A 15,688-nucleotide genomic window follows, 5' to 3' on the forward strand; every position below is an offset into this window, starting at 1 on the left:
ATCTAAAATGTTAGCAGAAAAAAAGTTGTAAATTATTACTTAGCAGTACTCAATTTTAATAATTTTTAAAAAGCAAAATAGATATCTAAAACATACAGTTTCATAGTTCCTATGTATTTGAGTTTGGCTGTTATAGGATGTTAAATTACTTCCTACAGAACAAATGCATGAAGTGATACCATCTGGCCAGCACAGTTGAAGCATTTTTTAACTTTTGAGTGTGATGTTGCATTTTGAGTAAAAAAGACTGTGTTTTTTTTTTTTTTTTTTTTTTAAATTAGAAACAAATTCCTCTCACATAACAAGCTCTTACTTGCCAGATTACTCAATGCTTTGAACCTTCTCTTTCTCCAAGATGGTTCATTCAATGGTTTTCCATCAAGATGGTTCTATGAAGTCAATTTTCTCAGACTATTTAAGCTAATCGAAATGATGTGACAACTGGTCTAAGAAATATACCAAAAAAAGCATTCCACCAAGGCCTCCAGGAAAGTCTGGAATTCTGGACCAAGTGTAGATATTCCAATGGATACCTACACTGGACTGAAGATAATTAGGTAATATTTTTTTACATTTTGAATAGAACTATCCTACAAACAGTTTCTGTAAATGTTTGGAATATAAGACTGAAATATAAAATAAATTTAAAACAGCAAACAGTACAGTACAGAGTCAGAAATCCAGTTTTCCAATATCTAGTCTTCCAGAACACTAGAAATTTTTTTTTTTACATACTCTAGGAAAAGGTAATATACATTAAAGAAAAAAATAAATAAAAATTAGAATGCTTTCAGATTTTACATTATGTCCAAAGGGGCATTACTTTAACATTTTGTGTGTTACATTTACTTATTAAATACCGTGTTCTTCACACTTAAACCATAAAACTCAGTTCAACAGCAATATCAAAAACAATTTTAAAATGAGCATGTCTTTAGAATTTCCGATACACAGTCATGCGCACTGGAGATAATTTTTTTCCCCCGTACAGTGTTCTCCTTCCTTGCTTTGAAACCATCGAGTTTGTTAATCAAAAATTAAAATGTTTGACAAAATATGAAATAGATAATAAAACAAATTCCAAATTTGGGCTTCGAGATGCCCATATTCGGGTGGAAACGTACGTTATTCAAAATTTGATGGCTGTAGGTACTGTTGTTTTATCACAATGCAAGAAACATACATATATTTATGCAAATTCTTGATTACAGTAGAACTCCAGTTATCCGAATCAATTGGGACCGGACTTCATTTCGATAATCAAAAATTTGGATAATTGGATTTTTCCTTAAGAAAGGGTCTACGTACACTTTAATTAATTACTGTATATACTGTATGTTGGAAATGGGAAAAAAAACTACTACAGTCAAAAGTCGTTAATCCGGACTCGTCGGGACTTCGGCGATTCCGGATTATAGATCATCAGTTTAAATCTCGTAAGATGGCATGCAGAAATTCTAAAATTAAAAATATGAAACCGTAATTTATGAAATAAAGAACAATTATGATCTAAAGGGTATCAAAATTTACCAAAAAAAAAAGCTTAATATTTATTTGTTTACTTTATTAAACATTTCTTTCAATGTAAGTTGTTTAAGTTGCTTCGTTTTACGTGATAATACTTTCTCTTTAATTCTATAAACAGACATAATTTCTTGTTCAGTTACAAAGTTCCGCTGTTCAAGTCCCGTTAATTGCTGTGCCGAGAATACCAACTAACTTGTCAATCGAAATTTTTTCGTTTTCACTAACCTCTCAGTCACATTCTTCATCTCTTTATCCATTTTTTGGAGCAATTCCACTTTTTGTTTGTTGGACATCGAAACATACTTTCGTTTTGTAGATCCTTTGGAAGTTCCAGCACCAGAAATTCTATTTGACATAATTGAAATTTCAAGTTTACTTTTATAAAATTGCTCTTACAGTCTGCAAAAAATAATAAGCGGGATCCAATTCGAAGATTAAGGAACAACGCAATCATTAAAATTAATTGAAATAGATAATTAGATAATTTTAGCTTACACGGTCCGTTATACATTAAACGCGCAGGCGAAAACGTATTCTGCACTTGCGCACATGCATATGCGCAGTAGTCAAGGTCTTTCACGCACGCATAAAACGCCTGTGTGCATGTGCTAACGCGGCACATGTGCAGAAAGTTTTTAGCTTTGAGGTCCGGATTATAGATCATTCCGGATTATGGGTGTCCAAATTAATGACTTTTGACTGTATTACAGAAAAAAAGATTTTAATTAATTAAAATGAAAAGGCAACACTTTTACATACGTGTTATATAGCATACTGTAAAGTAGTTACTAGTGCTGAAAGTCATTGCTTGCTAAACATCTGGGTGAAAGTAAGCTGTTTGACTGTCTTCACCTATTTTTGGGCAGCCAAGTTGCGCAACCGCTTGAGATTAAGTCATCATCTTCCTCGACACTTTCTCCTCTCACACTTTCAATGAATTTATCATCATTTACAATTTGAAACCCAGGGTCTGACAAATCACACACCATTTGCTCCTTTTAATGTCTGAAATCATTGATTGTCCAATATTGTACATCTCGGCCAACTGTTTACCAGTAATTTTTTTATCTGATTGCTCAATAATTTTTAGTTTATCTGCTAATGATAAAACAACACGTTTTCTTTTAGAAGCCATGGTGAACATTGAAACGTTTCCGTCTTAATTTTTTTCTTAAATTCTGAAAGCGATTTGGATAGTCGGAGTTCAGATAATTGGAGCCGTACTGTATTTAATTTCTTTAAATATAACACAGGGCTGTAATATGTGGTGGCGAAAATTTTAAAAGTGAATCAACGTTTGTAGTAAATCGCCAAAGCAAAATCAACAGTCCTTCTGGGCAAATTGCCCCTTTAGACCAAAATAAGGAAGCATGTGCTAAAAGCATTTTTCTCCATACTATATGAGATTCTTGTATTCTACCTTAATAACACATTGATTGATGGGTCTTTCTATTAAAACTGGCATTAAGCTGCTAAATCCTTAGGAGCTCTTTTCATTTGTCTCAGCTGATCCCATGAAGAGGCTTGATGAGTTCACAATTCTTCAGTTAGTGTCATAAAAGAATGTGAAAAAGAAAACCAGAGGCACATTTATCACTGCATTGTAAAAAAGTGATCTGGTCAGTCTAGGAGTACGATTCTGCAAAGGGAAGCAGGCATCCAGGTTTTGGCATGGTATCTAGAGAAAGTGCTGGGCATATGATTTCCAGAAGTAACCAGAAGGATGTAACTTGGATTACTGCAGCAAAAAATTGAGCAAAATACATGAGGCAATTAGGTGATGAGTCCAATTTTGTATGTCCAATATTTAAATAATTACTCATTTACATTAAACACATGTAAATTCATCAGATGACACTACTTATTTAGTAGCTTTGCATTTCACCTTCCCTAAGTAACTATAGTTGAGATTAGCCGCGACTAAAATTCCACCAATGAGTGGTTGTGGAGGCAGCAAGGAATGTTTGCGAAGTGTCAAGATATATTTATTTGAAGTGGAGTGTTGCACACATAGATTTTCTTTTACTGGAATAGTAGCAGGGATGAGGAAGAGAGCTGCATTCTGAAGGGACTTCAAATCAACAGAGAAAACTGCACTCTTTCTTAGTTTTCTCACTTTATCCAGCTTTATTTAACGAAATACTTTGTAAGGTTTATCTTAAGTTTTCAACAGTCATCTTTCGTTAAAGCTACTTTCCTATCACTTCTAATTTCAGCTTACAAATTTCCTACCTGAGTGTGTTTTTAGAATCGTGGTTCAGTGCAAATGAAGGAAGAGCAGTACTCAAGTCAAAATTCCACCAATTTCATTAGAGAGCCAGAGATTCTGACTAGCGAGTGTTCGCCTTTTGGCTACACCCTCTCTAAACTATTACTATGCTCAGCCGTATTTTCAGGCTCTTGTTAGCTTTGCCGTTTAGTTAATATTAGGGGCCAACTCCAGTAGAATTTTTGATACCTTTGGCTATATCTTTTTAGCCAAGCATTAGTTAAGTTTGATTTCTAATTATTTGAGTTCAAGCCCAAATGGAGGCTTTTCTGTACATCCTGAGAAAGGGCCATCTGTTAACAAACAAAGGGTAATTAATCCAATTTTGAGCAATAAAGGGTAATTAACCCTTCTTGAGTTTACGTTTCTGTTTCCTGAGCTTAAGCGATTATTTGCTTACCAGTTCTCAAGGTTCCACAAACATAGCTGTAAATTTAGGTTGGAATCTTATAACTTTTAAATATAATTATAATAAAACGAATAATTAATGCATATATTATCATGTGGATAAATTTAATGTTGCATCACATATTGATGTAAAATAAAATTAAATAGAAATATTAATCGTTTAAATATCAGTTGATTCTTCATAAAAAATTCTAAAGATATCTATAGCAGATCAAGACAATTCAGATGAAATAGAATTTAATAAGGAAAAAAAATCAGTACCTGTGAGGGAATGGAATTTTCATAATTTAAGCTTAATATCATTTATTGTTAGAAAACATTTTCCCCAGTAAAGCCTAAAAATTAAAAACCAGGAGATCCAGTGATCAACCACAGCATCAATTTTTACACCTGGCTAAATGCAAGATGTATTAGCATTTACATAATTCAAATCTTGATTAACATTCTACCACTCACAAAAGTACTTCATAAAACACAGTTAACCCTCTCATGGGGATTACTTCTTACAAACAATTATCTCTAAACACAACCATATTTTTCAGATCATGAAGAAAAATCTCAACATAGGTAATTTATTTCATCAGATCATTTGTGACACAATATACTTTAAATTCACACAATATACTCATTAAATTCCTAAATTTAAATTTCTGGCTTGTCTGGCTGTAATCATACGTGTTAATATATAATTGCAATTTTGCAGTTTAAATTTTGAAAATCTTAGATAATTAATCTTAGATTTAAACATCTCTCAAAATTCATTAAATTTAAAAACTTGACTAAATGTTGTCGATGATATGGTCTGTCACAAAAGAAGTTGATGGAAAGAAATAAGATATTAGTATTAATTAGAAAGTTGATATAATTTACAGAAGTAAATAATTGACAAAAGACTAAAAAAAGTAGATAGACATCACCGGGTGAATATTTTAACAAGCAGCGAGTGTTTTTTAAATTTTTAAACAAAATTTACAATTTAATAATTTATACAATTTTTCCCTTTCTTTTACACTTAAAAGTATTTTCTATATTCAAAATATTTCATTAGTTTTTGATTATATCAATCACTGCTTATCTTATGATTAATATGAAATTCTATGAATAGAACAGTTTTAATAAACTATGAAATGAAACAAAAGAAGTTAAACCAAATGTCACAAATTAACTTTAATTGTTAGTTCAAAGTGGCATTGATCCTGAAGGACTATTGTTTACGTTTTGGCATTTTGTGTTGAAATCTTTAAAAAGCTGTATCACTTTTCAAACTGTTGCCACCAAATATTATTGCCCTGTATTATATTTGAAGAAATTAAATAATGAAGAATCTGCATAAATGTATGTTTCTTGCATTGTGATAAAACAACGGTACCTAGAGCCATCAAATTTTGAATGGTGTAATCCTACTGCGAATATGGGGATCTGGAAGCCCAAATTTGGAATTTGTTTTGTTATCGATTTCATATTTTGTAAAACTTAAATGAATTTCTGATTAACAAACTCAAGGATTTCAAAGCGAGTAATGGCAACATTATACAGAAAAAACATTTTTATCTCCAGTGCGTGAGACTGTGTATCGGAAATTCTAAAGGTATGCTCACTTTAAAATTATTTTGCAATATTCCACTTGAACTGAATTTTATGGTTTAGGTGTGAAGAACATGATATTTAATAAATAAATGTAACACACAGAATGTTATAAAATGCCCCTTTGGATGTAATTTAAAATCTGAAACCTTTCACATTTTCTTTAAATCCTGCAGTTAAATGTAAAAATAACTGATAGACTAAGAATGGAAAAGTTCTTATGAATTAATAAGGAATTAAATTTACAGCAACGAAAATAAAATGAAATGGGAATAAAAATAAGGATTCCATATAGCATATGAATGTGCAATAAGAATTTGATTTAACTCGAGAATCTAAATTTTGACAGATACAAAATTTTGAAATACTCCTAAATAGTTCTAATAGTAAGTAAAAACAGAAAGGGTAAGCAAGTTAATAAATCCCCAAAAGAATTTAAATTCCATCATACGAAAAAAACGAAGAGACACACACACAAAAAAGATCACAAATACTGATATACTGGAATTTTCTTTAGAAATCTCTCCTTTCTGAGACTCTGAAAATCCTTGAATAGCAAATAGATAATCATGATTATTGGAAGTCATCTTAGAAGATGACTTTTCTGAGTAGAAGAGCAAAATCTTCAGGAACTATCAGTAATCATCTTAGAGAAGGTTTAGAATATTAACATATTACTTACTATAGCCATTAGCAATTAGAAACGACAAAATTTGATATGTATACCTTTTCTAAACTGTTAGTAACATTGTACAAATCTTTGGCATCAGGATGAAATGCATTCAAAACACTATTTTCACTTATTCCTAATTTCATATCTTTTAGTATTATTCTTATTAGCCACTTCTGTTCAATAGCAGATGTGTTTCTCAAAAGATGCAGAAGATCGCCTTTCATTTCATCTGAAAAATAAACTACTGTACTATAAACCTGAATTGACAACAAAGTAAAAGCAAAACACCAGAAATTTAAAGGCCTTACACAGAGAGAATCGAATTTTATTCGAACTAAATACAATATAAAAAAATAATGAAGATTTTAAACAAGTATAAAAACAAGTATAACAAGAAGATTTTAAACAAGTATACCTTTAGAATACTATTAAAACTGAATAATTTTTATAGACTTTGTAAAGTCGGAGTTTGCTCAGAATATCGTATTATGTCTCGAATAAGAAGATATTCTTACCAGCAAGTGTCGGAATTCGATAGAGGCAGGATTGTTTCTATCGAAAGTGTAGGTTATCGTTCTGTGATATCACCAGTCACACTGGTCGACATCCAACCACTGTGAAGCGAATATATGGCATAACTGGGTTGCTGAGGGTCATACTGAATTTCATGCAGGATCTCAATGCCCTTCCATGACTATTAACCGAGAGGGCAGACATATTGTGAAGTCAGAGCTGCAAAACCGTACAACCACATCATGGACCATTAGTCAAGAAATGGGCATGTTTGCAGCATGCCCAGTATCCGCTCGCACGGTGCATCAATGTTTGCAGCTGCACGGACACACGATCACCATTACTTTGCCTTCCCTTGACAATGTAGCATAGAGAGAGACAGTGACTCTGATATGCCGTATGACAAAGCTGGATACAGGAGTGGCACAATGTTGTCTTTTCAGATGAGTCCAGGTTCTTCGTACAGTATTCTGATGGCTGTATATGCATCTGGAGGCTCCGAGGAGACTGCACATTGCCTACTTACATTCAGTATCAGCATAGGGGCCCTTCACCTGGTATAATGGTTTAGGCAGCTATCAGGAGCACGACACACATCTCTAGTTCGGATCGACGGTACTTTGAATGCAGATAGGTACATTTCTGACATCTTACGTCCAGTGGTTGTGCCGTATCTTCGAGACCTGCCAAACACCATCTTCCAACAAGATAATGCAAGACCATTTATTGCACATCATGTTCTGACCTTCCTCGATACATGTGGTATTTGATTGCTGCCCTGGCCTGCATAGTCTCCCGTTTTATTACCACTGAAAACATCTTGTCATGGGTTGCTGAGAGACTGGCCCACCCTTCTCCAGCTAATACAGTTGATGAAGTGTGGCAGAGACTTGAAGCAGCATGGAATGAGTTGCCCGTTTCTGTCATCCAAGCCCAGCTTGACTCTGGTGCCTAACCAGGTAGGGGTCGTTTTTAGATACCAAGGGTGGCAGCTGTTTCTACTAATTTTGCACCCCTGTGAACCCCAAAACTGCTTACAAATTTAACAACTTTATGTCTTTATGTACAATTTTTTTTTTTTTTTGTGTAATTGCTTTCCTTTATGGTGTTGCAATTTTAATGGCCAGCCACTGTAGGTATACCACTAAATTACATAAACTAATGCATATGGCATTATTTCAATATAAAAAGGTTAAAGTGTGAAAAATCCTTTTTTAGTACCATACAAAAGTATCCTTAGCTTATGTAACAATGGAAGACCATCACTTACAGGAAGAGATTTTTTCAACTGGTGAAACAAGATGACTGGAAAAGAAGTTCATTAAACTTTAACAACTCTTTATTCTTAAAGTTAATTATTATTGAAAATTTTTTTCTAGATTTCTTTACCATTTTGGAATAAACTCAGACTGTTCACATAGAATTTTCTTTTAGTTCATACAGTGATCAAAGGTATAAAGAATACCTAAAAGCATGTTTGTTCTTTTAAGTAGCAGTTAAAAAAATCAGAATAAATTTAATCTCTACCACATATCTAATGAGAACAATACAAAAATTGAAGACAATTTATGCTGCAAAACAGATAGAATAACAAACCTTTCATCTTGGCAGCACTATTTGATGCTATACTATCAAGATAATAATTGATGTCATGGATTGTCAAAGTTCCTTTCTCTGGACTTCTGTTTTTAAGAACAAAATAAGCAACACTTGCAAAATCACCAGCTTCCTAAAACATATGTTAAAAAATACAATTATGATAATGATAAAAATTGTATCTTGCACATATATTCTTCAGTTATTTGCTTAAACACAATAAGAACGATTTAATCCTTTGTGGTTAACAATTACTTCCGGCAGTTTTATTTTGTTCAATCACATTGGAACACAAAGGTTTATAAGATGATATAGAATTTATGAACTGTTTATCTGAAATGAACCTTTTAAGAAAAAATATTACAGATAGCTGGATTATGAGCATAAACATGCCTATGCAGTCCAGTCTCACATATTTATGAACTAAGAGCGTATGTGATAGTGGGAAGGAATTTTTTAATGCTTTTAGTTTTTAAAGAAAAGAGAACATCAGGAAGCAATCAAGATGTATGCATAACAAGTAGAAACACTGAAGAATTTTTAGATAATCTCTGAGGTATATGTTTTTCTATCCAGATACCTACTGGATAAGTGATTTTGAAAAGTAATAATAAAAAGTTTATAAAACTCTTTAAATCCCCCCCCCCTCTTTTTAAGAATTCTGTTTGACCATAGTTAGTACAACCCTAAACACAAATGAATGAAATTTAGATATGATTTATTTAAAAACTAGAGCAGATGGGTGCAATTAGCACATTTTATTTTTTTTAACATATTTAAGAAATCAGAAAGCACACACTTCATATAGTCTATGGCAGTGGTTCTCAACCTTAGATGACCTTACCTTTCGTTTAGATGGTGACTTTTCTCAATAGAAATACTTAAAAAATATATATATTTGCCATTTGCACAACCTATTGAATATTTGCATTAAATATGCACACAAAAAATATTAGATTAAAAATTGGTTGCCATTTTAATTAGCAAAATTTAAGTTATAATACTTTAATTCTAAAATTTAGTGTGAAATTTGTATGTGTTTAAGAGAGATCAATTTCATTTTATCTGGTTTTAGTTTGATTAGTTTTAACCATAAATTAGAATCCACTTTTAATTTTGTTCTGCATTTATTTTTCAAATACAACATGGAAGAAAATCCTTGTTCACAAACAGGTTGTGCAAGACGGCAATAAAAGTTTAATAGCCTTATTAAAAATGCTTTTAAATTTTTTTTTTTTTTTTTTTTTTTTTTTTTTTTTTTGGGTTCAGCCAAAAGTTAACAACTGTGTTATTTTTGAAATCTTCAGTTAGAGTTCGATCACAGGAAATTTCTGTCAACTGTTCTTTTTCTTCACGAGATTCCTGAATTTAATAGTGAAAAATATTTTGTTCTTTGTGTACCACCTATTTTTCTCTTGAGTACCACCAGTTGAGAATTGCTGGTCTATGGACATTTCCTCAGCACAAATGAAGACCGAGTAGGATTCTGTTTGTAATTCTCTTTTGTGGCATGGTCATTTGAACTTACCTACACCAGGCGGGTTGAAAACAATAACAACAACAACAAAATAACAAAAACTCAAGAGAGCAATCAAAGTAAATGTGCAACTTCAAAAACAAGATACAAAAGCTATGAGAAGATACAAAGCTTCTAGAACCATGTATGTTACCAGGTCAGCTCTCATGGATGTGTTTTTTCTAGCTCATGCTCTTACTGGAGTGGCAACAGATCATACTAGCCACAGTGACACAGCACTAGAAAAATGTATTTGATAATAGAAAAATCATGTTTTAAACTATAAAATTAGAATTCTTATATAGTAGGTCTACTATGAAATTATATCTCTTTACATGGCAAACAAACCATTAAATACTGCACTATCATCTGCCAAAGAATTGCATATGAATTTTGGATTTTAAGAGCTACTTTGTTATAGATTATTGAACAAAAGTTTTAATTTGGAACAGAAGTTAATTATGGTTCAGGCTTTGCAGTTAAGTAGAAACTAGCATTTGAGGAACTCCAAAATACTTAAAGTAATTAATTAAAATGACTGAAATATATATTTAATTCATAGAGTAAACAGCTTTTGTTTTATTATCAGTTTAAATTTTTTTTTCACATCACAATGGATCTATTTTTAGCAACAAAATTTTAGCTAATGTTCAGATGCATTTGTAACTATTTCAATGCAAATGATTCAGCTACTGATCTAGCATATCATTTAAGAAATTATGGATAAGTCTACTAACATGACTTGTAAATTCCTGTCTCATACAAGTTAATATACATATTTTCTTTATGCAACTTTAGTAAGGAAATTCAAAGCTGTGCCATGTCAATTATTAAGAAACAGCATAAATGTGGCTGTTGTAACAGGATAGCTATTACCAGCTCTGTACATAGAAAGCTATACAGTAAAGAATAACTAATTAATATTTTTATATCTGGCAATCACAAATGCTTGATAACATGAATCAGATAAAATAATTACCATATTTACTTGCATATTTTCCCCCTTAGCTTAGACAAGGTTCTGATAATATTTTATTCTCACATAATTTTTGTCTTTCTAAAGGCATTCAGAAAGCAAGATTCCCTAAGTCTTAAAATGAATTTATTCACATAGTGATTGTTTTTGTCTTACTAATTAATTTACTCTTGAATTTTGGGTGCATGAGCTGTGACTGATGAAGCAGTTATAGAAGAACTTCAAGCAAATGGGAATATTTAATGCTCAAGATTGCACTGAAGTTCACTGTACAAGGGGAGACAGACAGTGTTAAATATTTGCATAATCGCCTGTAGTAACGGCAACCGCCATCAATAAAAGGAGGTGCTTTCCTTAGTGGCACCGCAGTTCATTTTAGTTCGAGCCAGAATAGACCTGCCCGGGGTAGAAGCCAGGGGATGATAGATTCCGGTTCCAGTCCTGTTCCGGTCCTGATCCAGTCCTATTCCAGTTCCAGTCCGGCTGTTTAAGTCCAAAACACGTAGGAGCGGAAGTCTGAATCCAGCGAATGGAGATATATGCCAAAAGGGCTAGATGGATTTTGTCCTTTAAAAGAAAGTGTTCTTCACCGTGCTGGCATAGCTGTTACTTTAAAGCACTTTGAATGTTTTCCACCTAAGATGTTAAGTTTTCGTTTATGATGTTAAGTTTACATCATTTTTGAAGTTGCAGTTGAATAAACCTTTAAGTTTTAGACAAGGTTTTTGTGTTCTTCAGAAAATTTTAGATTCGAAGTCAGATATATCACATAGGATTTAGCGGAAAAATCAACAGACAGAATGGTGATGAATACAATGACAACAGTGACGATGGCAACGATTTGCTGTAACAGTTGACACATACAGCATTAAATGACTTAAGACCTAGGGAGTAGTAATGAACAACAATAATAACAAGCAAGATTCAGGATACAGGAAGCAGAAATCAAAATATCGTATTAAATATTAGTAATACTAATATCAATATTAATATATATTCTTACTGCAATGTAGGGTTTTTTTAACAAATAATTTTGTGATAGATACTGGTAGTTTACCCATAAACATTTTTCATTTACGTTCTTACTGCATCCTTCAAAAATTAAATTATTCATATAATTTTACTCTCTCAGTTTTTGTACAGTTAGGAAACAAAGAGAGGAATACAAAAGTATTACAGTATTTTTTTTACAGCAACCACACAAATTTTAAATTTAACTACAGTACTGCAAAATTTTAAAATTAAAAACATGTTAATAAAGAAAATTTACTTACAGCATGTGCCGATTTAGGTGATCGATAATTGATAAGTTTTTTAGCGTCAACACCATTTTTGTCTAGGCAAAATATTTCAATCAACAATTTGGCTAGAGTAAACTAAAAGGAAAAAGTTTAAGAAATTCATATAAAAGTACTTTTTATTTCAGTAAACATATACTACCAAACATTCATGATACATTTGCAATATTTAGATTTGTCTAACATTAAATTTATTTTGTATTTTTTTTATATTTGGAATAAAGAATTGTGAATTTTACCATATTTTCAATCATTAGACTTATAATTGTTAAAGGTGTACATTTGCATTCAACAACATACCTATGCCATTAAATACTTATACCATTAAAGATGTGCATATGTGAGAATTTTGAATACGTCCAAATGGTTAAGGGGGACATGGCATAAGGAAAAATGTCCAGGTATAAAGTAACATAAATATTTTAGAATTATAACTGAGAACATGCCTCTTTCTGAAAGGCTTTGGAGTAAATATTTAAACATTATGATAGAATGTAATAACCTTTTAAATTCTCTACATAGGAGGTAACAGATAAAGAAATACACACTAATCATAAAACAGTATACATCTAAGTCAAATTCAGTAATAAATTTAATTGAAAAAATATTTCTGATAGTTCTGGATGCCTCTGTTACAGATCAGAAAATATTCATATGATAAAGTTAGTTACTTGGCTAATCTCCAAAGATTTTATACGAACCAGCAGTGTACCATGGCCTAGAATGGGTTATATTATTTAAGCAAAAGAAATGAGGGCTATTTGCCTAAATTCCATGCCAGTCTTGATCAAAATGTTTGTACTGACACTATTATTATATCCTTAATCATATTAAAAGTAGAATACTTTTATAATTAATAAATCTTGATTAAATAACTTATACAGTATGCTTTAATTTGCCATTTAAGTACAAACAATCCAAATTTAATATAAAAATTAGAAAGGAGAAAATATAATCCACATTTAAAAAAACATGACATGAAATTGGAAAAATTTCTTAATCCACACAACCTTAGATTCTAGGATCTGAGGACTATCAAAATTCTAATGTATAAATAAACATACTTCTTTTATGCCATATGCTGCTCTTTGCCTTTCACTCTGGGGTAAGAGGAGACGAAGTGCAGGATAAAATGAATCAGTCTGAAAATTAAAAAAAAAAAAAAGTTTGAAAGAAAATACCTATGTAATTAAAAAAAACTAATAAAAATACCTTTACAAAAATCCTCAGCAAGGTACATCCAATTCAAAAATTATTATTGATTATCTAACATTGCAGCCCATGTAATGAATTTGAGCAGTAAACCTGCTATGAACCAGTTATTACTAACTTTAAACTATTTTCATTTAAGATAAAATAACACACCAAACAAATGTTGATTTAAAAGTGAAACAACAAAATTCAACATTATATTTGCAAATTTTCATAGGACAAGTTTCGATGGTTTTACCAAACCATCATCCTCAGCAACCAAAGTGTAAATGGCTGCACTTTAGCAGCTGAGGATGATGGTTCGGTAAGGCCCATATCACCTGGGCATTTGCTTCACATGAACAATTGTTTTGGGCAATTTTTCTGCCTGGTTTACTATTGAAAGAAAGATGAGCTATTTTTTCCTTCCTTTTGAAAAAGATTGCAAGATGTTCGTTTTCAACAAATCAGCTATCAGCTTCGAATGCAATCAACTTGTTTTATAATGGTGAACCAGTTTTCCCTGTGTTAACCTCAAAGCGATCTGTGGTGATTGGCTGTTGTGACAAAGCAGAAAAATTGTTCCAAACAGTTGTTCTTTCAAAACAAACTGATATGTGATAGCAGTCTTAAACCATCAAAACTAGTTCTGTGAAAATTTTCAGATATAATGCTGATTTTTGTAGTCTGACTTTTAATTAATATTTTTATTTAATTCAAAAAATTTCTGCTCATGCTCTTAAATATATCTGTGAAATATTTATTATGTTTAGTCATATTTCATGCACTTCCAAATTCCCAGCACAGTAAAGAAACTATGCAAAGATTCATAACTATTCAAAACTGAAAGTTTTCAAGACTTCCAGTATATTTACATAAGGAAATTTGAAAACTACTTCAGAATTGGAGTTCAGAGCGAGTGTTTTGTTTAGAGGAGCTTCTATGAGTTACTGTTAATTTATTATGAAAGATTTTGGTGGAAATTTGTTCAAAGTCTGATGGAAACTGATAAAATATAACAGAACTAAATCTTCACAACTTGCAGAAAAATCAGAACAAGACATGCAAGTCAAAATTAATACGAGATACAAATTAGCACCCGCCTAAATAAGCCTTGGCTTGGTCTTAAGTATTTATGAAGCAAATGAAACTTGGCAAAGCTAAAGCTAATGAATCAATTCAAGAATTAAGTAGGTGTAACAAAGTAATGGTGAGCAAAAGCTGCGAAAAATAGCTCTCTCCAAAACTTAAGAACTCTGACTTATTTGCATTCTAGTGGTACTAGACGAAAGCAGACATTATAGTAATACCAAAATAATAAAGTAATGAGGTAAATAAAAATCAAACCCTATATGTATTATGCTTATCATTTAGATAAGAAAGTCGTTTCATCAGTATGAAGCAAGTATTTCATAAAAGCCATACTCCGACGACTGCATACTTGGGTCATAGAATAGATCAAAAAAGCTTGTGTTATGCTCACCACTAATTTTAAATTCTTAATAAAGTGATCTGACACGAGAAGAAACATGAATTATTCAAAACGATGATGCAATCATCTATCAAATGGGTTAGAGATGAAAATTAGTTAAAAATCCAGAACAAGGTAACAGAAGGAATATTTTGCTGGAGATGTTAACAGTTATCTTCTTGATAAAAAAAAAAGTATTGTTCCATGGCATATAGGGAGCTTAATATTAGGACTTTAGGAATCTTATTTCAGATATCAACATCTTTTAATGCGAGCCTTTTAATCTTCAATAAAATTTACAATGAATATACATTGTTCATTAAATGATTAAAAATGATTATCAGTAAAATGAAATAAACTTGGGAGGGGATAAAAAAAATTAGATAATTAAAATCTATACTAAACTAGATAAATCTTCAAGGTTAGAGGGTTTAAACTGTTAAAAATTTCTAGCCAAAGCATTCATTGTTATATTCATCAAGCATTCATTACTGATGAATTCCCTTTTTTTCCTGCGAGTTTAATCATTTTTATGCAGTGTCTTACATTGAATTGCTCCCAAAATGCCATTGATATGTCATACTATAAACATGCCTGACTTAATATCCTTTGAATGTTTTTATAATTCCTTGAGTCATTGGTTGGATTAAAGAAGTGGTATTCAGC

General features: G+C 31.6%; 1 protein-coding gene across 2 annotated transcripts in view; it reads right to left on the reverse strand.

The window, feature by feature from the left end:
• Positions 1–15,688, reverse strand: part of DNAlig4 (DNA ligase 4) — a 69,025-nt gene that overhangs the window by 43,826 nt on the left and 9,511 nt on the right. For both annotated transcript variants that reach the window (XM_035368774.2, XM_085826837.1), the window contains exons 3-6: positions 13,425–13,502; positions 12,337–12,438; positions 8,571–8,703; positions 6,515–6,690 (exon numbers count right to left, since the gene is read on the reverse strand). In XM_035368774.2, coding sequence (XP_035224665.1) covers positions 6,515–6,690; positions 8,571–8,703; positions 12,337–12,438; positions 13,425–13,502 — 489 coding nt within the window. The remainder of the gene's footprint in view (positions 1–6,514; positions 6,691–8,570; positions 8,704–12,336; positions 12,439–13,424; positions 13,503–15,688) is intronic.

The sequence above is a fragment of the Stegodyphus dumicola genome, chromosome 11 (genome assembly GCF_044657685.1).
Source record: "Stegodyphus dumicola isolate Sdum_Otavi_A_Nest chromosome 11, ASM4465768v1".
In the NCBI taxonomy this organism is placed as follows: Eukaryota; Metazoa; Arthropoda; class Arachnida; order Araneae; family Eresidae; genus Stegodyphus; species Stegodyphus dumicola.